The 21,286-nt window shown below is 35.4% G+C and overlaps 1 protein-coding gene across 19 annotated transcripts in view; it reads right to left on the reverse strand.

Moving 5' to 3' along the window:
* SLIT2 (slit guidance ligand 2) overlaps positions 1-21,286 on the reverse strand; it is a 263,131-nt gene that overhangs the window by 103,174 nt on the left and 138,671 nt on the right. For all 19 annotated transcript variants that reach the window (XM_042053071.1, XM_042053072.1, XM_042053063.1 and 16 more), the window contains exon 5: positions 8,948-9,019. In XM_042053071.1, coding sequence (XP_041909005.1) covers positions 8,948-9,019 — 72 coding nt within the window. The remainder of the gene's footprint in view (positions 1-8,947; positions 9,020-21,286) is intronic.

The following is a 21,286-nucleotide window of genomic DNA, read 5'->3' on the forward strand; positions in this document are numbered from 1 at the left end:
AGGAATGCAATTTCATTACATCAAGAAAAGCTATCCATTAAAAGCTCTCAGCGTCATCTTGCTGAAACAATTTCATTAAGGTAAAGGACGGTAAATCACTTAATGTCACACGCATCCCCTCGGTGACCTAACAGAATCCATTTATCAGAGCAGCCCAGCTGCATGTTAATTCCACCCGCCGCGGCAGAGACCAGGGACAGACACGAGTTTTAGGGGTCTCCCTGCGTGTGTGCATGCCTGGAGCAGGTGGGAGGTGTTACCCCCAGGCATGCGGGGGCTTTAGAATAATTACCTCCTGGAATATGTCTACATGTAGAAATAACAGTGTCTGAGGCATTTCCAGACTTGTTTACTTATTTCCTTTAATTCTGCTCCAAATGAAAGTAGTGTTTCTGCTGTAACCTTCAGTATCTGGTTTTCTACGGACTTTGTGCTGTCTGCAATTATATGCAGACAGTATGTTGTAATGGAGCACTTGAATTCTAGACATAAAACTCAGCAATCCATCCCATACATTATTAATCCTTAAGTATTAAGATATGAAAAATTTAGATTCATTTCTCTGAAGAATATTATTACCTTTTCAATTCAAAACATTGATACAGCACATATAGACCAATTAAAAATGTCTGCTTAAATTAACAACCATGCAAGTATGAAATCACACTTTCTCGACTGATAAAAGCTTTCCCTATAAATACTGAAATGTCTTATGCATTTCAGGGCATGACTTGCAAAGCAAAGATGATAAAACCTCACTTTAAAACTTCTCCAAGCTGGTAGCTTGTCAGTGTCAAATAATATACATGAGTAAATGTGTGTGAACAATACTGAGAAAATGAACAAAATACAAATGAACTCTGCCCTTCTGTCTTCAATTATATATTAGCTAGCAGGGCTAATGACACTTTTACTAAAGCATTTTCTGTGATTCTTGTGAATCCATGATAACATTTTACTTTATTAATAAATCATCACACCCACTGCTGAATGTAGTACCAACTTCTATAAAGTTCTTCTAGTTTCATCTGAATTACTACTACAAGGGAATAAAATATTGTCATAATTGTAACAGTGCCTGTGTTTCTGTGTACTGAAAGTTAAATGCAAACTATCAGATGCTGAATATGATATTTAATCATTTTGGTGCAATGTTACAACACCAGTGCTGCAGTGTTGGAATATTTAAGTGTACTTTCTAAGGCTTCTTCAATTTTTACTAATGAATTTCATTTAACAATTAAGCTAATAGCCTTTTTATTTTAAAGAGGTAAAATATATACACAGTACAATTCTCTAACCTCTCAAACAATTTATCAAAGCTATTTAAATTACTACAATGGCATGAAATGTTACCCTTGACACAATACAAAAGAGAAATTGTTTCCAGACAAATTGGAAAAATCTTTTAATGCTATCAAATTTGCCTAATGCAGTCTGCAGGTTAATCTGTAAAAGGGTGAGCTGTATGTTTGCCCATATCTTATTATCCTTAGCTGTCAATGTATAAATCAGTGCTGACACAGCTTCTTCTAAATCATCCATATTATACACAAAGGAAAATCTTCTAAAGCAGAGAAAGCACTTGAGCAAATCTTGTCCTACACAAACTGAAAGGCAGATGTCTTCCACTAGACTGTCAGCAGTTGCGGTGATCCTGAAAACTTTTGGACTTCTTCCTTTAATGAGTCACCATGATCACTACCTTAGTGAAGGGTGAGTTGTTACCATTTAAACCGTCTTACTCTGTTTGCACTGAACTAATGGATTGGTTTCAGTTTGAGGAAGTTTGCAGATGGGAGAAAAAGAATATTCCCTAGTTTTAAAAATTACTGTCTTTGAAAGATGCATTCATCTTTATGTTTTAGATTATCTCCCATCAGTTACACTCATGATATAAAAATGACTAGACACACACCATGAAGAGCAATTGGTGTGATATATATATTTTTGTTTTTCTAAGCTATGAAAAGGACATGATTTTGAAGACTGTGTGACTGGTTTGAATAGCAATTTATGGTAAAAGTAAAGGTTAAGGGTAAGGATACCTACACTGCATATATGACCCAAACAGAAAGTTAGGCAGTATTCCACAACCAGCATAACATTAACTTATGATGTCCTTCTAACAGATATACTGAAGAAGTCTGATTGGGTTTTTTGATTAAAAAAAAATACTCGATAGCAAGTATGTATTAAGATATGTCTTAAGACATAAGCAAGAATACTAGAAATTAAAAGGTACATATTTATCTATTTTTATGTTATGCTTTACAGTTTATTTTAAACATGACTTTCAAAACTACACAATAAAAATCTCCAGTATCATAACAAAACCTTTCTCACGACTAAGCTACTGAGGATACTAATAACCCTAATTCCATTTTAGAAAGCCTTTTTTTCCAAAAGAGCTGCTTTTCTTCTTTTCAAATTATTAGAACACTCTGAGAACCGAAGCTGACCAGACACGGACCAGCAGCTCTGGCCCATTCTCATCCTTCCCCTCTCCCCAGTTTCTCTTCATCGTATTCCTGCCTGCTCCATCTCCATTTTGGATCTTTTCTGTGTGGGATCTCTCCATGCTTTTGTAAAGTTGCTGTTCCTTTCTGCCTCCAACATTCACAAAGCTTCGGCAGTGCCATTCCTGTGAAGCTCATAAAATACCAAACACCAGTTGTCACGTGCAAAATCTTTCCATAATCACAAAGAACTAACTGGACTTTGCACCCATGTCTGCAGCATTACCTGGGTATTTCATATACTTACTAACCTACTGCTACTTAAAATGTCAACGTTTTTGTGAGTTCAGCAATAAGAACTAGTAAGAATAATAAGCATTCAACTAATAATAAAATGTCTGCTTTAAAATGTTTTCTATTTATTGCTCTTGTGGATATATCCTATGCTGTAGAAACATGTTGCTAACTTATATTTTCTTCCCTTCTGGCATATGTTGTCTACCAGATAATGATAAATAAGTAAATATACTTTGTTATCCCTCAAGTAGAACATTTAATGACTAGCAGAAGTTGCATACATTTAAAAACTACTACCCTCATACAGGCAAAATCCATCATCTGACTCTTGACAGAGAAAACCTTCTTTACTCATTCCTAGAGGGTTAAAAGTTGGGACAATTCAAACAATTGTCTGCTTTACTCTCCTGTTCTTCACAGTTTGAGGACACTTTGTGGTCCCATGCTAGAGAGCTACTTTTTACAACAGAACTGAGTTATGTTTCCTATTTCTTACTTCTCAATTTCAGTTTCAAGACAAATCAATAATAATTTCAGAGGAATTAGTCAAAAATTATGTAAACAAAATTATGCCAGAATTTATTCTGTTTTTATCAAATGTCAAAGAACTGCTTGTTTCCCATGACTATTACTATTTACATCCAAGTAACCCATACTTGCTGAACAAACTAGAAGAAAAGGGAGAACAGATCTATAGTTCAGGTGCTTAATCCCCTAAAAATTGTCTAGCACTCAACTTGGTTAATCCCAGAATTATTTTATATTGTCAAATAACAAAAAAAAGTAAAAATGAAACAGAAGAATATCATCAAAAGGAGAATGTGTACAAGATGAACAATCTGTATGTTAAATGACTCAAAAGATACGATCACATTATTAAGAAATAATTTTTAAAAGAAAACGAAACTCTAAAAATAGTATTGAAATGCTATTTATTTTAACAGTCAGTAAGAACAAGGGGTTTTTTTTGCCAAAGGCTCACCAAAGGATCACCAACCTGCTTGGGAACAAGAGGTTTAGGAGGCACTAGAAAACTGTACCTATTCTTTCCTTCATGGCTTTAGAGCTATTTTTTATTATAACAAAAATCTTAGGCATACACAGAATATATTTCACTAACACCCTGTGAAAATCCTTCTTGATGTAAACTTGAAATGCAGGTGGCTAGCGGTCCAGTTGAGATTCTCAGTAAGAGCAAGCATGAGAAATATTGAATTCTAGATTCTTTAAGCATATCTTAGACAAGTGATGCATTTGGAACAGCACTTGTACAAATGAATAGACAACTATACTTCCAGTTGCAGTGGAATTTTATGCGTGATCTTAGAAGAAATAAGTAATTAGAACAGCTTCAGCAGGAAACTATTTTTCAACTACTAATATCTGAAATTAAAAAAAGTCCAATCATTCCCAAAAAAAGATTAATACAAAATTCATTTATGTCCTTAGTGGCAGTTTTAAATGTTTCAAAATCAGCATAAAAGAGGCATCAGGGCAACAAGTAATACCGATCAAGGTTTTGGACAAAGATTAGTATAATGGGAAGGACTTTGATTGGAGGCTGCTGACTGTCTCCCTCTTCACTAATTCTTCATTTTCCCAGGCAATTTAATGGGTGAAGCTACTACATTGCCCTGCAGCCTTTATCCCTGGCATGACAGCTACAGTCTCCCCTGCTTGCTGGGAATGAATGGAACCAAATAAACACAAAGAAGAGAGGAGTCGAAAGAAAGGCCAAAGGCATGATAAGAAAAACAGGGCACAAGATCCTTGCATGAGATACGATGAAAATGTGCCCTGCTGTTTTTGGTAACATTTAAAATTGCATATATTTAGAGCACAATTCCACCATGATATTTGTATATTCATTTCCATCCTCTGCCAAGTATTGATTACACAGAGAAAGAGAAAATTGGAATCTTATAAAATTTTACACACTTGAAATGGAAAAGTCATAATGTCAAAATCTACTCAAAAGGAGAGCATAGCACTATTGTTCTTTCAGTGGTGTCTTACACCTTTATGTAACTGAGTTATTTTTCTTCCTAATTCAACCAGCTTCAAAAAAACCACCCCATCCAAGCTTACAATCTGGGCACCTAAAGCATTTTCTTACCATATGAAATATAAACAAAATTCCTGAGGTTGGGAAAATTTAGAACATCTTTCACATCCAGTGTGTGTGCTATATCACCAGGGAGGGTTATGACACCTTCATTAACATGTATATTAACAAAATTGTGTTTATTTTCCCATTTAGATGATAATTTCTCTTTATTTTTTAAAAAATTGGGTGCCACTGTGTTCTCTGAAGAATCTAATGTCTTGGTGAATACTTTTCTCCCCGAAAAATTAGCAAGTTAAGGGTAACTTTCAGAATTATATTTCCAGAATTTCACGTTTATTTCTCTCAAGTTGCAGATGAGTAGCTATACTTACAGTGTATTACTCTACGTCATTCAAGAATAATTCCTTGAATAGAAAAATTGAGACTTTGACACATTGCAGCTATTTTGTTTTCCTACATATGAACAGCCAAAATAATGGATACTGGTTTTATAGTTTGGAGAACTACTACAACATATGCTTCCCTCATTTTTTGTCACTTTTACTGAAGAGCTTAATGCTTTACAAACAACTGTGCTGCAGTGGTGAGAGTGAACCCAGGGACATTCTGTTTGGCGTCTGTGAGATGACCTCTGAGTTTGTGAGATGGCACCTGGCGTTAGCCTCCCCAGTAGAAGACAGAGACTGAGTCCAAAGAGGGCCACCAAGATGAGAGGGTTGAAGCAAGTGACATTTGGGGATGTTCTGCAAGAACTGTGTTTCTTTGGCCTTCAGAGAGAGGGGAAAGGGGCGACCTTACTGCTGCCTACAACTGCCTCAAGTGAGAGTACAGACAGAGCCAGACTCTTCCCAGCTATAAGACAAAAGGCATAACAAACTGGAAACTGGGTAATTCCAGTTTGATGTAAATTACATTTGTGAGGCCTGAAGGTTTCTCAGTTTGGTTTTTTTTTATTATGAGGGTGTGGCAGGTTGCCCATGTTGTCAATTCTCATAATGTCTTGCCCATTTTGTTTTTATTTTCTACAGATTCTATACTGTGAGTGTTATTAAGATGTCTAGAAAGAAAACACAATGGATGCATTTTATGGAAACAAAACTGCTTCTTCTGAGAAACATCAAGAGGACTCTGGAGCTAACATACTGCAGGAGATTTTAGTGGTATTATCAACCTTAAAGGAAGCCATTTCCTTCAGATTATCTGAATTAACACCTCATTCCCTTTGCTCTGCAAAGACTAGAAGTATACAAGTATCCAAAATATTCCAACTCCTGATTCAGAACAAAGGTATTTGGTGGAAATGAGAGAATGGTGAGTCTCCATTCAGGAACATAAAATACTTACCAGGTCAAGTTCTGTGAAATTTGTTAGCCACTTTTAAAAGAGCTTAATAGAACTACTATTCTGGATGGTTATCAATCATTCCATGTTAAAAAAAAAGGCTCATAAATTAAAGTGAAACTGATGTAATTACTATTGTTACACAATTTTTTTTTTTTTAAATATATATTACAATATGCTCTAATGCAGATTTCTTTTCTCTTTGTACCTGCCCATATCTCATAGATGAGTTTGGAAGAGATGTAACATTTTTAACATTATGCTTAGCTACTGGGCTATTACTAGAAAAATTATCCAAAACTAGAACAAATATGGAATTCTGTTTATGACAATTCTTAGTAAGGACATACAAGTACTTGGTTCCTGGACCTTAGGTTAATCACCTTCATAGACTCATAGAATCACTTAGGTTGGAAAAGACCTGTAAGATCATGGAGTAAACCTGACACTGCCACATCCACCTCTCAATCATGTCTCTTAATGCCATATATTACACGTTTTTTAAATACCTCCAGTTTATGGTGACTCAATCTCTTCCCCAGGCCACCTTCCCAAAGCTTTAAAAAATTTCTGGTGAAGAAATTTTTCCTCATGTCCAATCTAAACTTCCCCTGGTGCTACTCTAGGCCATTTCCTCTTATCCTCTCGCTTATTACTTGGGAAAGAGACTGACACCCACCTGGCTACAACCTCCTTTCAGATAGTTCAATTCCTTCTGGAATAGTGATGCCTTCTACTACCTATCACTTATCAATTGTCTCCTTAATTTTCTTGAACAATGAAATAAAACTTGTAAAATTCTTGCTATACCTTTCTTCTCTAAGTAATGTCCAAGGCTAGATGGAAGGCTGGGGTTTATCTCTCCTTGCCAAAGATTCTGGAAAGGCACAACGGCCTGATCTAATTATATAAATGCTGTGCTAGAATCCACCCAACCCACCCCATGAACTCATTGGTCATTCTGCAGAGTGACTGTAGAGGGATAATAAAGTTTTCAGATTAGGATTTTGATGGCATTTTTTCCCAGGGACAGCTAATGAGGAGATATCTGTAGTATTTGTCCTATCACATTAAAAAATATGCCACGGATATGATTTGGAATTTGTGGCAATGCTATGGAATTTATGATTTTTTAAAATATTATTTCCCCAAAAGAGAAAGGCTTTAAAGGGTAGATCTACTGTTTTATGCAAGTTTCAGACACAATTCAGGATCCTTAGCTTAAAAATACACACTAAGATAAAAATAATATCTCAGATAAAGATTAGCATCCTAATGCTGTTTCTAACTGGAGTTTTCTTACAATGTGTAAGTACACTTACATTCTAAACTGCTGCTTTGCCACTAGAATATTCTCAATGATATTTTTACTACCAAAGTTCCCTTCTGTAGCTGTATAAATTTTCAAATATAAAAGATCATGCAGAAAAATGCAGGTTTCTTGTAGCCAAACCTCTTTTTCACCATGCATAGTGATGGGACTAGTTCTGAAAAAAACTCATAACCTGTCAATTAAACCAAAGTACCAAAGCTACTTTGAGAAGCACTTGCATGTTTAGGAACACAATAGAATTGAACATAATAATTTTTTCCACTGAGGTACGATAGAATTTCACAGCAGGAAAGAACTGTAGTAGGCCAAATTCTCGGCATTCCACTAAATCTTAAAAAGACATTTTCCTCACCAATTTGTGTGCAGTGCTGCAGGCAACAGAATGAAGTAGAGTCCATCACAGAAAGACAGAAACGCAAAGGGCTTCCTGTCCCATCCTCTCCTACTGAGGATACATCACAACCCTCCCTTTACAATCACAGAGCACTGTGTTTACAAAGCAGTACAACTAGAAAGTTTGTCTTTCTTTTTTAAAACTGGCAACTTCAATTAATAAAAAATATTTCAGCAGGAATTACATGAAAGCCTCCTATAATGATTTGATATTTCCCTATATTTATTGATGCCACATAATTTAGCAATCATATTTTTTCACAGTTCCATCACACTGGAAGCTCCACAGTCTTTCTGAAACACATTATTGCATGTCCTCTGTCTTTGTTGGTTGTTTATAAGTGGCGAGTGCTTAGCTTACAGCAGGTGTTATAGCTTTTGAGAGCATGACATTTGATTTCCTGCTACAGAAGTTCAGAACAGTCTTCAGGTTGCTTGACTCGTTCAATCCACTGAACTGACCTACCACTCTGAACAGAAAGTTGAAAAGTCACTGCTTTGCTTTGTCTTGAAATTCATGTATTTCCACATTTAGAAACCATATGAATACAAAACCTGCCCGTGAACATCAAGGTCACTATCTCCAGGAAAGTGTCTTTCTTTCAGAAAAGACAACAGAAGAAAACTGAGCAAGAAAAATAGTCACACAAGTATAAAAACATATGTTAGCAAAACTAGACAATAGCATGATTTTCTTTTATGCAAGCAAACAAAAGGCAAACTTTTAAAACCAAGGCAAAATGATTTTTTCCACTTGAAGCCATAAAATGTTTCAAATTGCCTGACATTCAAATATTAAACTCAGGTTTTATAAACTAATAGTTATAATGCCATGTTGTCTTCAACTCTATTTCAATGTTTTACATTTCCATAAGGCAATTTTCGGATGTTTAAGATGTGTTAAAGTATTTTGCCAAAGCAAATGGTATCGGTTTTATGCAGAGATTCCTTATGTAGCTGTAACAGTTCTTAGAAAAAAAAAATCTGATACAATGAAATAGCACTGTATCAACAAAGTATTATCATCAGAATATATGGAAAGAAGGAAATACTTACAGATTTTTTATGTCTACTGCTCCTCGGAATGCCTTCCTTGGTATTGCTTGAATCTGATTTTCACTAAGATCACTAAGAAAAAAAAATTAAAATAAATGTAAAAATGCTATATATATATATTTAGTTTTGCATATAACAAAAAGGAAATATAAGAAAATAATTTCAGCCATTATGGTTCAGTCAGTATTTCTAATGAAGGTAATTTTATTACATTAACTGATTTGTAATTGAAAAGAAGAAGTAGCAATAATAGTCAAAACAGTTTATCTGTGTTGCACTAAGTAGTTCCTTTAAAAATAGCAACTTATATGCCAAAAAAAAAAAAGCAGAAGTGAGTGTTTTCACTTTTCAACCATTGCAAATCCCTGTTTGATAGTATATTCAGCTTTATGTAAAGAAGACTGTAATCCAGCAAAAAGAACAAATAGTGACCTATTGAGAAACAACAATGAAGCTGTGTAATATCTGAGATCAATATGCTTCTGACTTTTGTTTCAGAGTGTCAAGCACCATATATTTTAAAAGAAGGAATTAATATACATTCTGCAGCAGATATCTAATATTCCTCCCCAAATCCCTGTATGATCAGCTGTACCATGCTATCTGAAACTATTGTCTTTTACAAAAGAGAAATATTATTAAAATGCTTATAAAATTATTATTCAGTAGTGGTTTTTTGCTATCAGTATGAATAAACAGCCCTTTTTTTTCTGAAAACCAGACATATTTTTGGCCTTCACAGGTCAATATTGGAAATAAAATCTAGTGAACTGAAGACAGTAGCAGAAGACACAGAGAAAATAAAAAAGAAAGAAACAAAAGCAAATTAGGATCCAGAACTTTCCATTTATGCTATGCACTATTAACAATGATGCACTGCAATAGAAGATGACCAATACGTTAAAGTCAGTATTGCTGTATCTATACCACATGCAGTTTGGAGGTTTCACTTCAGACAATAGTTTGCTACCCTGGACCAAATACACCTATCACACACGGTACATGAATGTTTGAAGTCTTGCAAAGGGGCTTATCTACTTCGTTGTACTAAAATTATGAAATCGGATCTTCTTTTGGAAGCCCTCCGAGATGCACCTATCTGTACACAATATGGGCAACACAATTACATGAAGAAGCTTTCTTAAGCATCTGAATAAAATGTACAAACAAATCAGATGCATACACGTGTATCTACAGAGGGATTTTAAGTCCATTTGCACAGCAGTTTTCTTGTGGTTAACTAGATTTCATTTTTCTAAAACCAATCCAGGATCTTCACTCCAAAGCATATCAAATGCAATCCAGCTCCTAACAGAAGTTTCTCTGTCTTGAGCTTTAGAGACATCTTTAGAGGGCCTTTTTCATAGAGTTTTTAGAGAAACATTGCAAAACTGTGCACAGCAAAAAAAATCTAGCTCAGAGTAAGTGAACAAGCAAGAATAATTTAGTTGATTAGATATAAATAGTCATGCTTTTGAGATATTCTTTCTCTAAAATGTAATCTAGCATGGGCTCATATTGCCAGTTCTGAGAAATCACTCCTGAAGATCTTTCAGATTTATGAACTCACAAAAAAAAAAATTTGAGGACTTTATAAAACCCCATAATGCCCAACTTTAACAAAATTTATATCAATATAATTATTTTGAAAATAATTCCACATACATTGACAGCAATTTTGTTTTATCCAATTCATTGTTAATTTATGGAAAATCACTTTCTATTTACTAAATCTTTCATAGTTCATGCACCTAATTGCACTGCAATATCTTACGAAGTATACTTAAAACTAGACCCAATTTTAGTATTATTAACCGTGTGTGAAAAAAGAGAATTTGTGAGCTGTGATTTAATTTTCAAGCCACCTAAGTAATCTTGAAATGGGATATGACTGCACTGCTCTGACAATAAATTCAGGGGCAATGAATGAAAAAGCAGCCTTCAGCATTTGTTACGGTAACATGATTTAACAGCCTACTTCCTTGGAAAAAAATTCCCTCATAAGCATAAAATGCAAATATCTATATTTACACTTCTGCTTAATTGACTAATACATTTTACCTATATAAAAAATTATGTGTGAAGTGGCTAAGCTAGCAGTAGTGATTTGTATCATGATCAATGATGAGTTTATAACACAGATATATGTATGTATCTATGTAAGCCACTGCCATACTCATATACTAGAGGAGATAATGGGTAAAAGTGCATCAAGCTTTTCATGGCATTTGATATAACATCATCATTCACCATTTTATAGAATTTTAAAAAGTGAAAGATGAGCAATACTGAGGCCATCAGTGCAAGTGCAAATTATTTTAAAAAACTAATAGAAAATATCAATGGTCAAAATCTTTGTTTCTGTGGGAAATTTTGGCACAAACACAAGGACTTAAAGGACAGCTATTGTGCCAGGTTCCTCAACAGACAATACACTTAGGCTGGATGTGCAAAAGACAGAAGACTAACTAATTGCATGCTAGATTTTCTGCTGGGTCCGCACAGTCAACACCATTTCCATGTAGCACAAGCTCAAGAAAACTGAAGTATAGTGTTCCCTGGTAATTTTAGCTCATTTCAAATGTAAACTGCTTGACTGCAAAGGTTCCCAACCTTGCTGAACAAGGCATTGTTTAAAGCATCCATTTAAATATGCAGAGCTAAGTAAGGTTGGCAATTGTTGTTTTCCAAAAGTAATTTTTTTGCAATGTATCAGCTGGTTTCTGAAACTTTCTTTGAACTGTTTCTCTACCAGAAGTGTAAGTTCATTTCGACACTGCAAAATTCTACTTCTCATAAAAAAATATGATTTTCCTTATAGCAGGAAAATTTTTAGTAGTTATTTATTGATTGCTTCAAGTTTTCATCTGCACAGTGTAAAAAGGTTTCTTCATAAAAACCTTGAGGGGCTTAAACAAACATCCAACTTTTTCTTCTTGCATAAATTACACCTACATTTCACAACTCAGAAGCTGTGTGTGGTCTTTTTTTATTGATGACTGAACCCATTCCACTGCAATTCTTAGACTGCTCACAAAAATGGCCACAAGCAGCACAAGGTGCATTGTGACTTTCAGGGCAAATGGGGCAAAAATCTATTTTGTAGATTAAACCAGACAATTTTGCAGGCCATTACACTACATTGATTTGACTTTGCAACTTATATTCTGTAGTGAAGAAAGGTGCAAAACCCCTTTTCAACCTGATGGTCATTGTATTGCTGCACTAATAACTGTGTGGACTTCATCTTCCATTTCAAAAATAGGCAGCATTTGAACAGAGACTCTATGATGGCAATTGATACCCCTAAAATGAAAGAATGTCTAAGCATTTCAGTAACATTGAAGCCAGGATACAACAAAACATCTTTTATAAGAAAAGATCTGTATTTTTTTTAAAAAGGCATGAACCTGCTTCGCATTAGAAAGCAGCAATATGACCAAGATACTTTAATTGGAACAAATTATCCTCCACTAATATTACAGCCCAAGACCTTACATGAAAATCCAGAATACCTCTGAAACAGCAGAATTAATTTAAAAATACAACTAGAGTGAAAAAGCCAAGGCTATCTGACAATTTCTTTCTTTAGAGCACAATGATCCAGTGGGATGTTTAGACAAATTCATCTTTATGCAGATTCTAGCTGTCATAGAGGCCTCTTGCAACTAAATTGTTCTTGACTCTGTTATATAATTCCTAGAGAGATACACTCCAAGTTATTAAAGGGAGTACCTTAGACATTGAGCTTTCAAGAAAATTCCATGGGGGAACTTTGTGAGCCTCATTTATGTCATGCAGTGGTGGGCAGAGCACCTTCATTCCTCGGCTTCCACCACTCCTCCTTGCTCCGGCATCACCAAACCTGTGCTCAGGGCCACATGTAACTTCAGTTTCTCTGAATGTGAGATGTTCTCAAGGAGAACTCTCATGTTTGTTTCCTCAAGTTAAAAGGTAATACAGGGGTTAAATGGCAGATTTGCACCAAAAGCCACCTGGGTGAGTTAGACTGGCAGCAGCTGACAGAGATTTTTTAGAGGAGGCACAAATGAGCATCACTGCTGCTCTAGATGCACAAACCAGCCTGGGTACGGCAGATTGTTTCAGATAAGTTTAAGATGTATATAAGTCAAGAATTCTTCTGAGTTGTAATATCTGGCTGCAACCTCATTTTCTCAAATGTAAAAAAAGGAAAACCAAACCCATACACCAAACAAAGCTAAATCCCACTATAAATGAAGATACACAGTGGAGAATGCACAAAGATTTCTGAATTTTTGCCCAACTACAGCAATGTTCTGAAAAACTTGCATACTACTTTTTCCTCTCTTAGAAGATCAGGTGTGTTTTTCTAAATCAAAGACTAAATATGCTGCATCTAAATAATTACTTTTTATAATTAACATAGTCTATCCAACTATTCAAACTCATCAATAAAACCAGAAATAGTATAGATTCTCTAAGATCCATGATCAAATAAGTTCTGCAATTACGTGCTTTTGTAAAATAAAATTTCTTTTTAAACAAACTGGATAAAGGAAATTTACATGCAATGGATTCTGATAAGCACATATGCCTCAGCTTTTAAACCAAATTCCAAAGATTAAAGATTTAATTCGGATATTCTGACAAAGCAACTGAACTTGTCTAATTTGACATTATGCCTAAAAGAATGTAGATTTCTGTATTTCACAAAGCAAACTAGAAAAAAAATCAATAACAAAAACAACATCAAAAAAAGCCCCAAAGACCTCTGCCCCACTCTCCCTCTCCCAACAGCTTCATTTTGTGTATGCAGGGTTTTTTCTCTAAGTATCCATGGGTAATGATAATGTATGACACTTGTGGAAATAGCAGGAAGACCTTGCCAAAAACCTTGTTACTACTGAATCCCTCCTAAGAACAGGCGGGAAATGGTACAGTTATATTTATCATATCTACTGGTTAGTAGAGAGATGTGTATCAGGGAAAAACCTCACAGCTTAGAGTCCTGTGAACATTTGAAATTCATACCAATAGAAGATACAAACACGTTCTCAGAAGATAAAACCTTGAAGACTTACATACAGTATTGTTTTCTTATCTGAAGATAAAGCCCTGAGATAACCTGAAATTAATGATCCTGATAGAATGTTTCAGCTCTTAAAAAATGCAAACACTACCACATCTCAGTTATTTTATTACTTACCATGTATGGTTCTCAGTTGAATATCCTATTTACCCTTAAAAAGGAGTGCTCAATTTTTAATTATATAAATTGAAACATCACATAAAATATCTATATCATAAACTGTTAAGGCTGCATCACAGTTTTGTTGTGTGGCTAAATCATTGTTCATTCTGAAACACTAAATCTTTTGAAGATGGCAAACCTGCTTGTAAATTTAATTACTTGTAATTTTATTTTCCTCTATGGTTTAACCTCCCTCTGTGTCTGACCAGTGATATCATAAATCTATACTGCCATCCTGTACTTTGCAAAATACTGAGTACTGGGAATGAGTAATGTGTTCTGATTTTTAAAGGAAGAGGCAGAAATACTCAGCCAAACTAAGTATTGAATGCTTACCAGTTTACTTACACCAGTTTATAAAAACTTCTCAGAAAGTGGCTATTCCATAATCAGCAGCCTGATAATTATTTACATATAAGTGACATGAACAAAGTAAGCCTTGCTAGGTACTTCTCTCTTACTGGAAAACAACAGTCTTAACATTAGCTAACTATATTCTGCATGAAATCCTCCATGCCTGCGCAAGGTGGCAAAGTGTCATAGTTCATGAGACTACTGGACATTCAAAGAAATAACAAGAATAAGAATTATTTAAATTATTTGACTGAAAATCTATTATATGTATTTGGACATGGGGGATTTCACTTGGAATACAAAGATGGTGAAAAAAACCAAACAACAAATTTTAGAATAGGATAGTTCAGTTGAAAGGGACCTACAATTATCACCTAGGCCAATCAGATGATTTTGATGGAACAAGTAACAACTTCTTTTTAGGTATCAAATAGACAATTATCCTAAAATAGTAAAGCTAGCAAAACAATTGATTTATGAATATCAAATGTTCCTGCCCATTTCAGCTGTTTTTATTATGATCAGCTTTTCCTTCAGTGTTCCTGCAATATTTCTGTATCTGAGTACACCTTAAAAAATACAGATGGCAGGGAGAAGACAAGCACTACCTATTCATTAAGGAGCTCCTTGCAGAAAGAGCCTGTGAAACGTGCTCTGGTATAGGCTACTCACCGGATCCTGGACTTGATTAAGACCTGTGAGGTCTTGCATGGTCTGAGATACTTCTCTAGTCACAGTCACATTAACGAGGCACATCATCTAAAACCTCAAAGCTATTCCAGAGCAAGACCTAAGAGCGATTGTTTACTCCTCTGGTTTTGATCTTAGGGAAAGCAAAGTACTCTGCCTCACTGGGAGGCACTGAAGACACCAGCAGTAAAATCTGAGATATGGAAGGCGAGAACATGCTGACACATGATAGTGTAAGACAAGGGAGCCACAGCCCCAAGTTTCAACTGTCTTGATATGTCTCCAGAGAAGTATGGCAAAAGATTATTTCATATTATCATGAACACTGGCAGCTGCCTCTGTTGGCAAAAGCTGCCATAGCCATGGGCTTTCCGATTCAAAGAGGAGAGAATGAAACCCCAAAGTAGATTTTTCATGTTGCAATGGATCTCTGATTTGGATTTTACTCCTAAGATGCCAGTTTTCGACTTCCAAAATTTGAATAAATACGTTTTTCTACTCTGTATTAGATGTCTTGGGTTAACATGGAAAATTTCTGAACAGATGGGTTTTTTTCTGCTCATGAAACTTCATTTATCACTATACAACCATACTCCTAAATTGCAAAATTCCAGCATGACTAGGAATTTAATCTAAGACCTTTTCTGAATGCTACAGAGGCATGCTTCGACAACCACAAGTTTTTGTTGTATTAGGATAAAGTATATATGAAAATTATTTTCCAAACTATGTAATGAGAATCAAACCAAAGTAAAAAGTCTTCAAGAATACAGATGCTACTGAACATTGTGGTGCTATACCTGGAGAGATAGTTCCTTCAAAATTAGTAGCTCAGGTGAACTGAAGATACTGAAGCCTATTGGGAATTCCATCATGGCAGAAATATATCAGATTGTAACACAAGCTTTCTAAACAAACGTGACACAATGTGTTTTAATCTATGACACAACATGTTTTATCCTATGTCCAGAAAATACATTAATATATACAAACAATTAAGTACCTTTCCCATCAGTCAAGCGAGGCTTATCCAGTTAATTGTAAGAATACTGACATATGCTTGGCTTTAACTTTATACAGCTACTGTATAACAAGTTACAGTACAGCATCACTTATTCATGAAGATAATCTTATACCCAAATGGCTTGTCATGTCCTTTTAGCAGGCATAGCTTCCTGGCAGATCTACAGATCAATTATGATGGAACAAGGAAATGTTTAAAAATATATACTTAAAAATACAGTCTAAACTCTTGTTCTGAAAAAGCAAAACAAACAAAGAAATAAAATCAAACAACCAACAACTCTGCTGCACCATTATTCTTTGACTGTGAAATAAACCAGTTAACTTCCTATTAATTTCAATGTTTTTTCCTTCTGTTCTTTAGTAAAACAATCATTGCAGCTATTTCTCTTCATATTGAAGATACAAAAGGTGTCCAATACTATCAGACTAATATGTCTCTATGGCACATATATCCCTTTATAAAGATAAAACCTATAAATTATAATTTCAAACATCAGTCCTGTAAACCATTATTGCTGCTGCTTCCCATAGGAGGATTAAAATTTCATGTATGAGAAGGCTACTACGAGCCTCCTTTTACAGATGGGGAAACCAAGGTTGCATGTATCAGCGGTAGCATGTATCAGTACCCTGCTGAGGAGCACAAAACCGATGAGAAAGATTTTGATCACAGAGTTTCAGGTTCTCTCCGCATCACTAATTTCCATTTGCTCTGTTGACTCCCTAGAGATTCAGATGCTGCACATAGTAGGCACATAACCTATTCTCACGCCAAATCAGGATCACTCCCTGGGCCATGGTGTGCTACATTGCCCAAGTGAGTATTTCACATTTCACAACACAGGGCAATCATCACTGCAACACGGACTGAATTATTAGAGTCACACCAATTCCCATGGTAAGGAATGCAGCTTTTTTTTTTTCCTAAGAATATTCAGACTGAATTTCCCTGCCCACTTTTATCTCTCATTTTTTAATGATAGCACTTTTGATGATATCATTGATGTTTCTTTCATTCTTAATGCTTGAGGTTTTTTAAACGTCATCCATTTATAAATCTGTTACAGAATCAAAATGTACTTTTTATTATAGTTCTGACATACTATTATTTGTATTATTTAAGCAGCAGGTCTTTTAATCCACTTTATCTATTTATTTATTAAAGAAGAGAGATCATTTATGCGTAAGTATAGAACATATACAGCAAAAGAGAAAAAGTAACGCACTACACAATAGTAGTACAGGTAGTCTGGTGATCTCCGGAGTTTACCAGTACCTTCAACCTTAACATTTAGTACAAGTCATCCAAAATTTAAATTCTGATAATTAGGTCTAATATTTTTTTTTTGTTTGAGAAACTCTCTCATACCCATGCAATATAATACACAACTTATTTATAATTTTGAGTATTAGTAATTAGTGATTTCTGCAGAATCTAAATAGCACAGAGTACAAGTACTAGGCCTTTAACTTTTTAATAGGAATACATTTCGGGTTTGGACTAAGCCAAAACCTTCAATCTCAGTCTTGGCAGAAAAGTTAACCCATGGGCTACAAAATCAATTCTACTCTACAGTGTCTCCAAAAGTGTACTTAAATCAATTTGTATACTCAGATACTACTGAAAATAATTGCCTAAGAATATTCACCATTCACCATTTATTCTTTAAAAACCCCAAAACAAAACAAGAAAGGAAATTACATATTGTAGCTCCTGAAGAGGAAAGGACCACCCACAATTTCAGAGAGAACTGACATACTACTTCAAATTTGGCTTCAGCGTAATCCTTTTCATAGAAAAACTTGAAGCTCTTAAGAACACCCCTCACCCCCCAAAGAAAAAAATTGACAATTTTTATCCTCCCCACAGTCTCAAATTGGTCAAGCTGAAGAAAGGCACTGAGTAACATTTTACTGACTGCTGCTTATCATGCATCCCTAATAGCACTATCATTCCCCAACAGGGCCCAAGACAGCAGCACAGCTGTGATGTGTGCAGGCATTGTTGACCTACAGCCCTACTTGCAGTTTGCAGAGTGGGAAATGGCTTTTACCCATGTGGATGTATATCCATATGGTGAGGCTGCACCTCCGGTGCTGTGTTCAGTTCTGGGCCCTGCAGCACAAGAAAGATATTGAGGGACTGGAGTCCAAAGGGCAATGGAGCTGGGGAAGGGTCTGGAGTACAAGTCTGATGAAGAGCAGCTGAGGGAGCTGGGGGTGTTTAGCCTGGTGAAAAAGAGGCTCAGGGAAGACCTTATTGGTCTCTATGACTGCCTCAAAGGAGGTTGTGGATAGGTGGGGATCAGTCTCTTGCCCTGGGTAACAAGTGACAGGACAAGAGGAAATGGTCTCAAATTGTGCTGGGGAGGTTCAGGTCAGATATGGGTTTTGTTTGTGGATTTCCCTCTCCTTTTTCTTTAACCAGTTTGGAATTGAAGGCAAAATAGAAAATAACTTAAATCTTTATATGTCACTTTTTCATACAAGGCCACAAAAGACTGTTTCTTTGTAGGGAAAGGGTGAAGATTCTGCTATTTTCATTTTACTTGTCTCTGATAGGCGATTTGGTGATTAATTTTTAATCAACTATTACACTTGACAGACTTGAAAATGCACTATAAGTTGAGAACTTTAAAAGAATAAAACAAGATTCTGCCAGGTAACTTTCACTTCTTCTGGCACATTAGACACTCAGCATATGCATGGCTGAAACATCCATTTGGCTTGGCTGGGGATCTGCTCACATTAAGAATAGATGAGATGGCATATTTAATTTTCCAAAAGACCTCTTCAACAGTATCTGAAAAATCTATCACTACTTTTCCCTGTAACAAAACTTCCTTTTTAGAAGAAGTTTGCAGCTGTCAACATGTCTTTAATATTTAATATTGTTTCACCTGCTTTGGAATTGAAACTGTAAGCACTTTCAGGAACTGATTGAAAGGTTGTCTGGTACATTGTCTAGTTTCACTACACAGTCGGTAACCCTGTATATTCTCTTCTGAAATATCACTCAGCAAGCTGTGGCAATTTCTGTTTCTTCAAAACAGAGCAGAGCGGATTCCTGATCCAACCCCATTATGCAGAGCTGCAATTCCAATACAGACAAGTAATAATTACATTCCTGGACGTTTTTCATGAAGTATAGCTCCAAACTTTTACTCTAATAATAACCTGAGTAGTTCAAGTCTTTCCTAACAGTAAAACTAACCTTGAACAACTTGTCAAGAGACAGGGAAAAATTTGAAGAGTAAACTAGAAAAGATCTTGCAGACCATTAATGTTGAACAGCACTGTGCTCACTCTTCCTTCGAGTCAAATGATGCAATTTGGGGATTGTCTCTTGAGATAGCTCATTGCTTGATAAGACAGATTTATTGTACAGTCTTAGCTTTATACAATATGTATAGTTGCATAATATATATGAAGCACTGATGCTTCAAGCTTTAAGGCTGTTGCCTGTCAGTGCCAAAAACTATGCTAAAACAGTGAAAGAATCCAAAGCAAATTATTTAAAGGATTACCACAGATGATTTAAAAAAAATCGACAACAGCTAAGCTACCATCATGGCTGCTTATCAAGATGACCAATTTTATGTGACTGTTTTTCTGGTCTTCACCCATCTCTTTATAGATATCTGTCAATTCTTATACTGTAATATCTTTCACAAAACTATTTTGCTTTACTGGGTGCTGGTTTGTTGGTATTTTTCTTATTCTGCATAAGAGTAAGTACAGGGACTAGCACCACTGGGCTTCTGGACCAAAGAACTAGGGCTTTTAGCTGTTCTATGAGAAAACTAATAATGGAAAGGACAAGAAACGTATGTTCATATTATCTTCCACTTCACTGACAATGAACTATAAAACAGTAATAACAAGCTCAATTATTTGAGTAACTGAATGACTGGATTTTTTTGTTTATTCTATTTGTTGTGTGTTGTTTATGTGCTGGTTAACACAATTAAAAGCTCTTAGGAGAAAAAAAAATTGTTGAGAAACTTCAGGGCAATTACTGATACATATATTCAGGTACTCTGGAAGTAAAACTTCCCACTGACCAGGATTAGATTACTTTAATACTCTAGCTGCACATCCCAGAAGTGCCTAGCCTCAAGTTTCTGTTCAAGGGCTCCAGGCTTTTCTTTCTTCTTGAGCCTGCCTTCTATTTCTCTGACTTTTCCAGCCTTTTCCCCCAAACTTCTGTCACCACAATTGTTTTCCCTTTCAGTGCCACACAAAGAATGAGAATTTCAAGAGGTATTTTCCTCTTAAAAAAGGAGCTGAGAATACAGAAGAGGCAATATAACTGGTCTGTAAAGCAAGAAGAGTGCATCCTACCTGGATTCAGGGGCTATTTAGAATTGAAAACCCTTGTAAAAATGGTAAAAATGTATGTAAGTAATAAAAAGAAAATTCGCCATTACAGAATGAATTTATCACAACCAATTTCTTAATCAATAGCAAAATAAGATGAACAACTATGGGTAATATCTGCATCAGAGTGCTTGCATTCTATATTTCAAGAATGTGAAAAATCCCATTTCTTGTTACAGCCCTGTGTGTATGCTGTTGCCACAATACCAGTATGTAAACCACATTAAAATGTTCTAGGAAAAATAATCCATGCAAAATGGAATTTAATATTTTTTATAGAAAAGCTTAAATTTTATTGCTACTTCTGCCATATTTATCCCCCTTTTCCCTCTCAAACTTGCAAAAAGGCTCAGCTGCTTGTACTAGGAATAATTTCCATTCAGACATTTTTTTAAGCTTGAAGTCTACAAAGCTGATTTTCTGTTCCAGGACTGCACTTTTCCACTGACACCATCAAAAAGTAGCTGCTCTTAATTGCACTTTAAAAACCCATCTTCTCCCTTTTCAGATATTTTTCCTCTACCTGTATATTCTCAAGCCTTTTTTTCCCAAATTGCTAAATTCTTTCCCTTCAACCAATATCCAGACTCTCCTAAGCAGCTGATGGAGCTTTGCCTCAAGTAACTACCCAGAAAATTCCACTAATCAGCCCTAAT

The sequence above is a fragment of the Corvus kubaryi genome, unplaced genomic scaffold (genome assembly GCF_017639235.1).
Source record: "Corvus kubaryi isolate FWS band 111438036 unplaced genomic scaffold, C.kubaryi_AGA036_p1.0 split1-131, whole genome shotgun sequence".
NCBI lineage: Eukaryota > Metazoa > Chordata > Aves > Passeriformes > Corvidae > Corvus > Corvus kubaryi.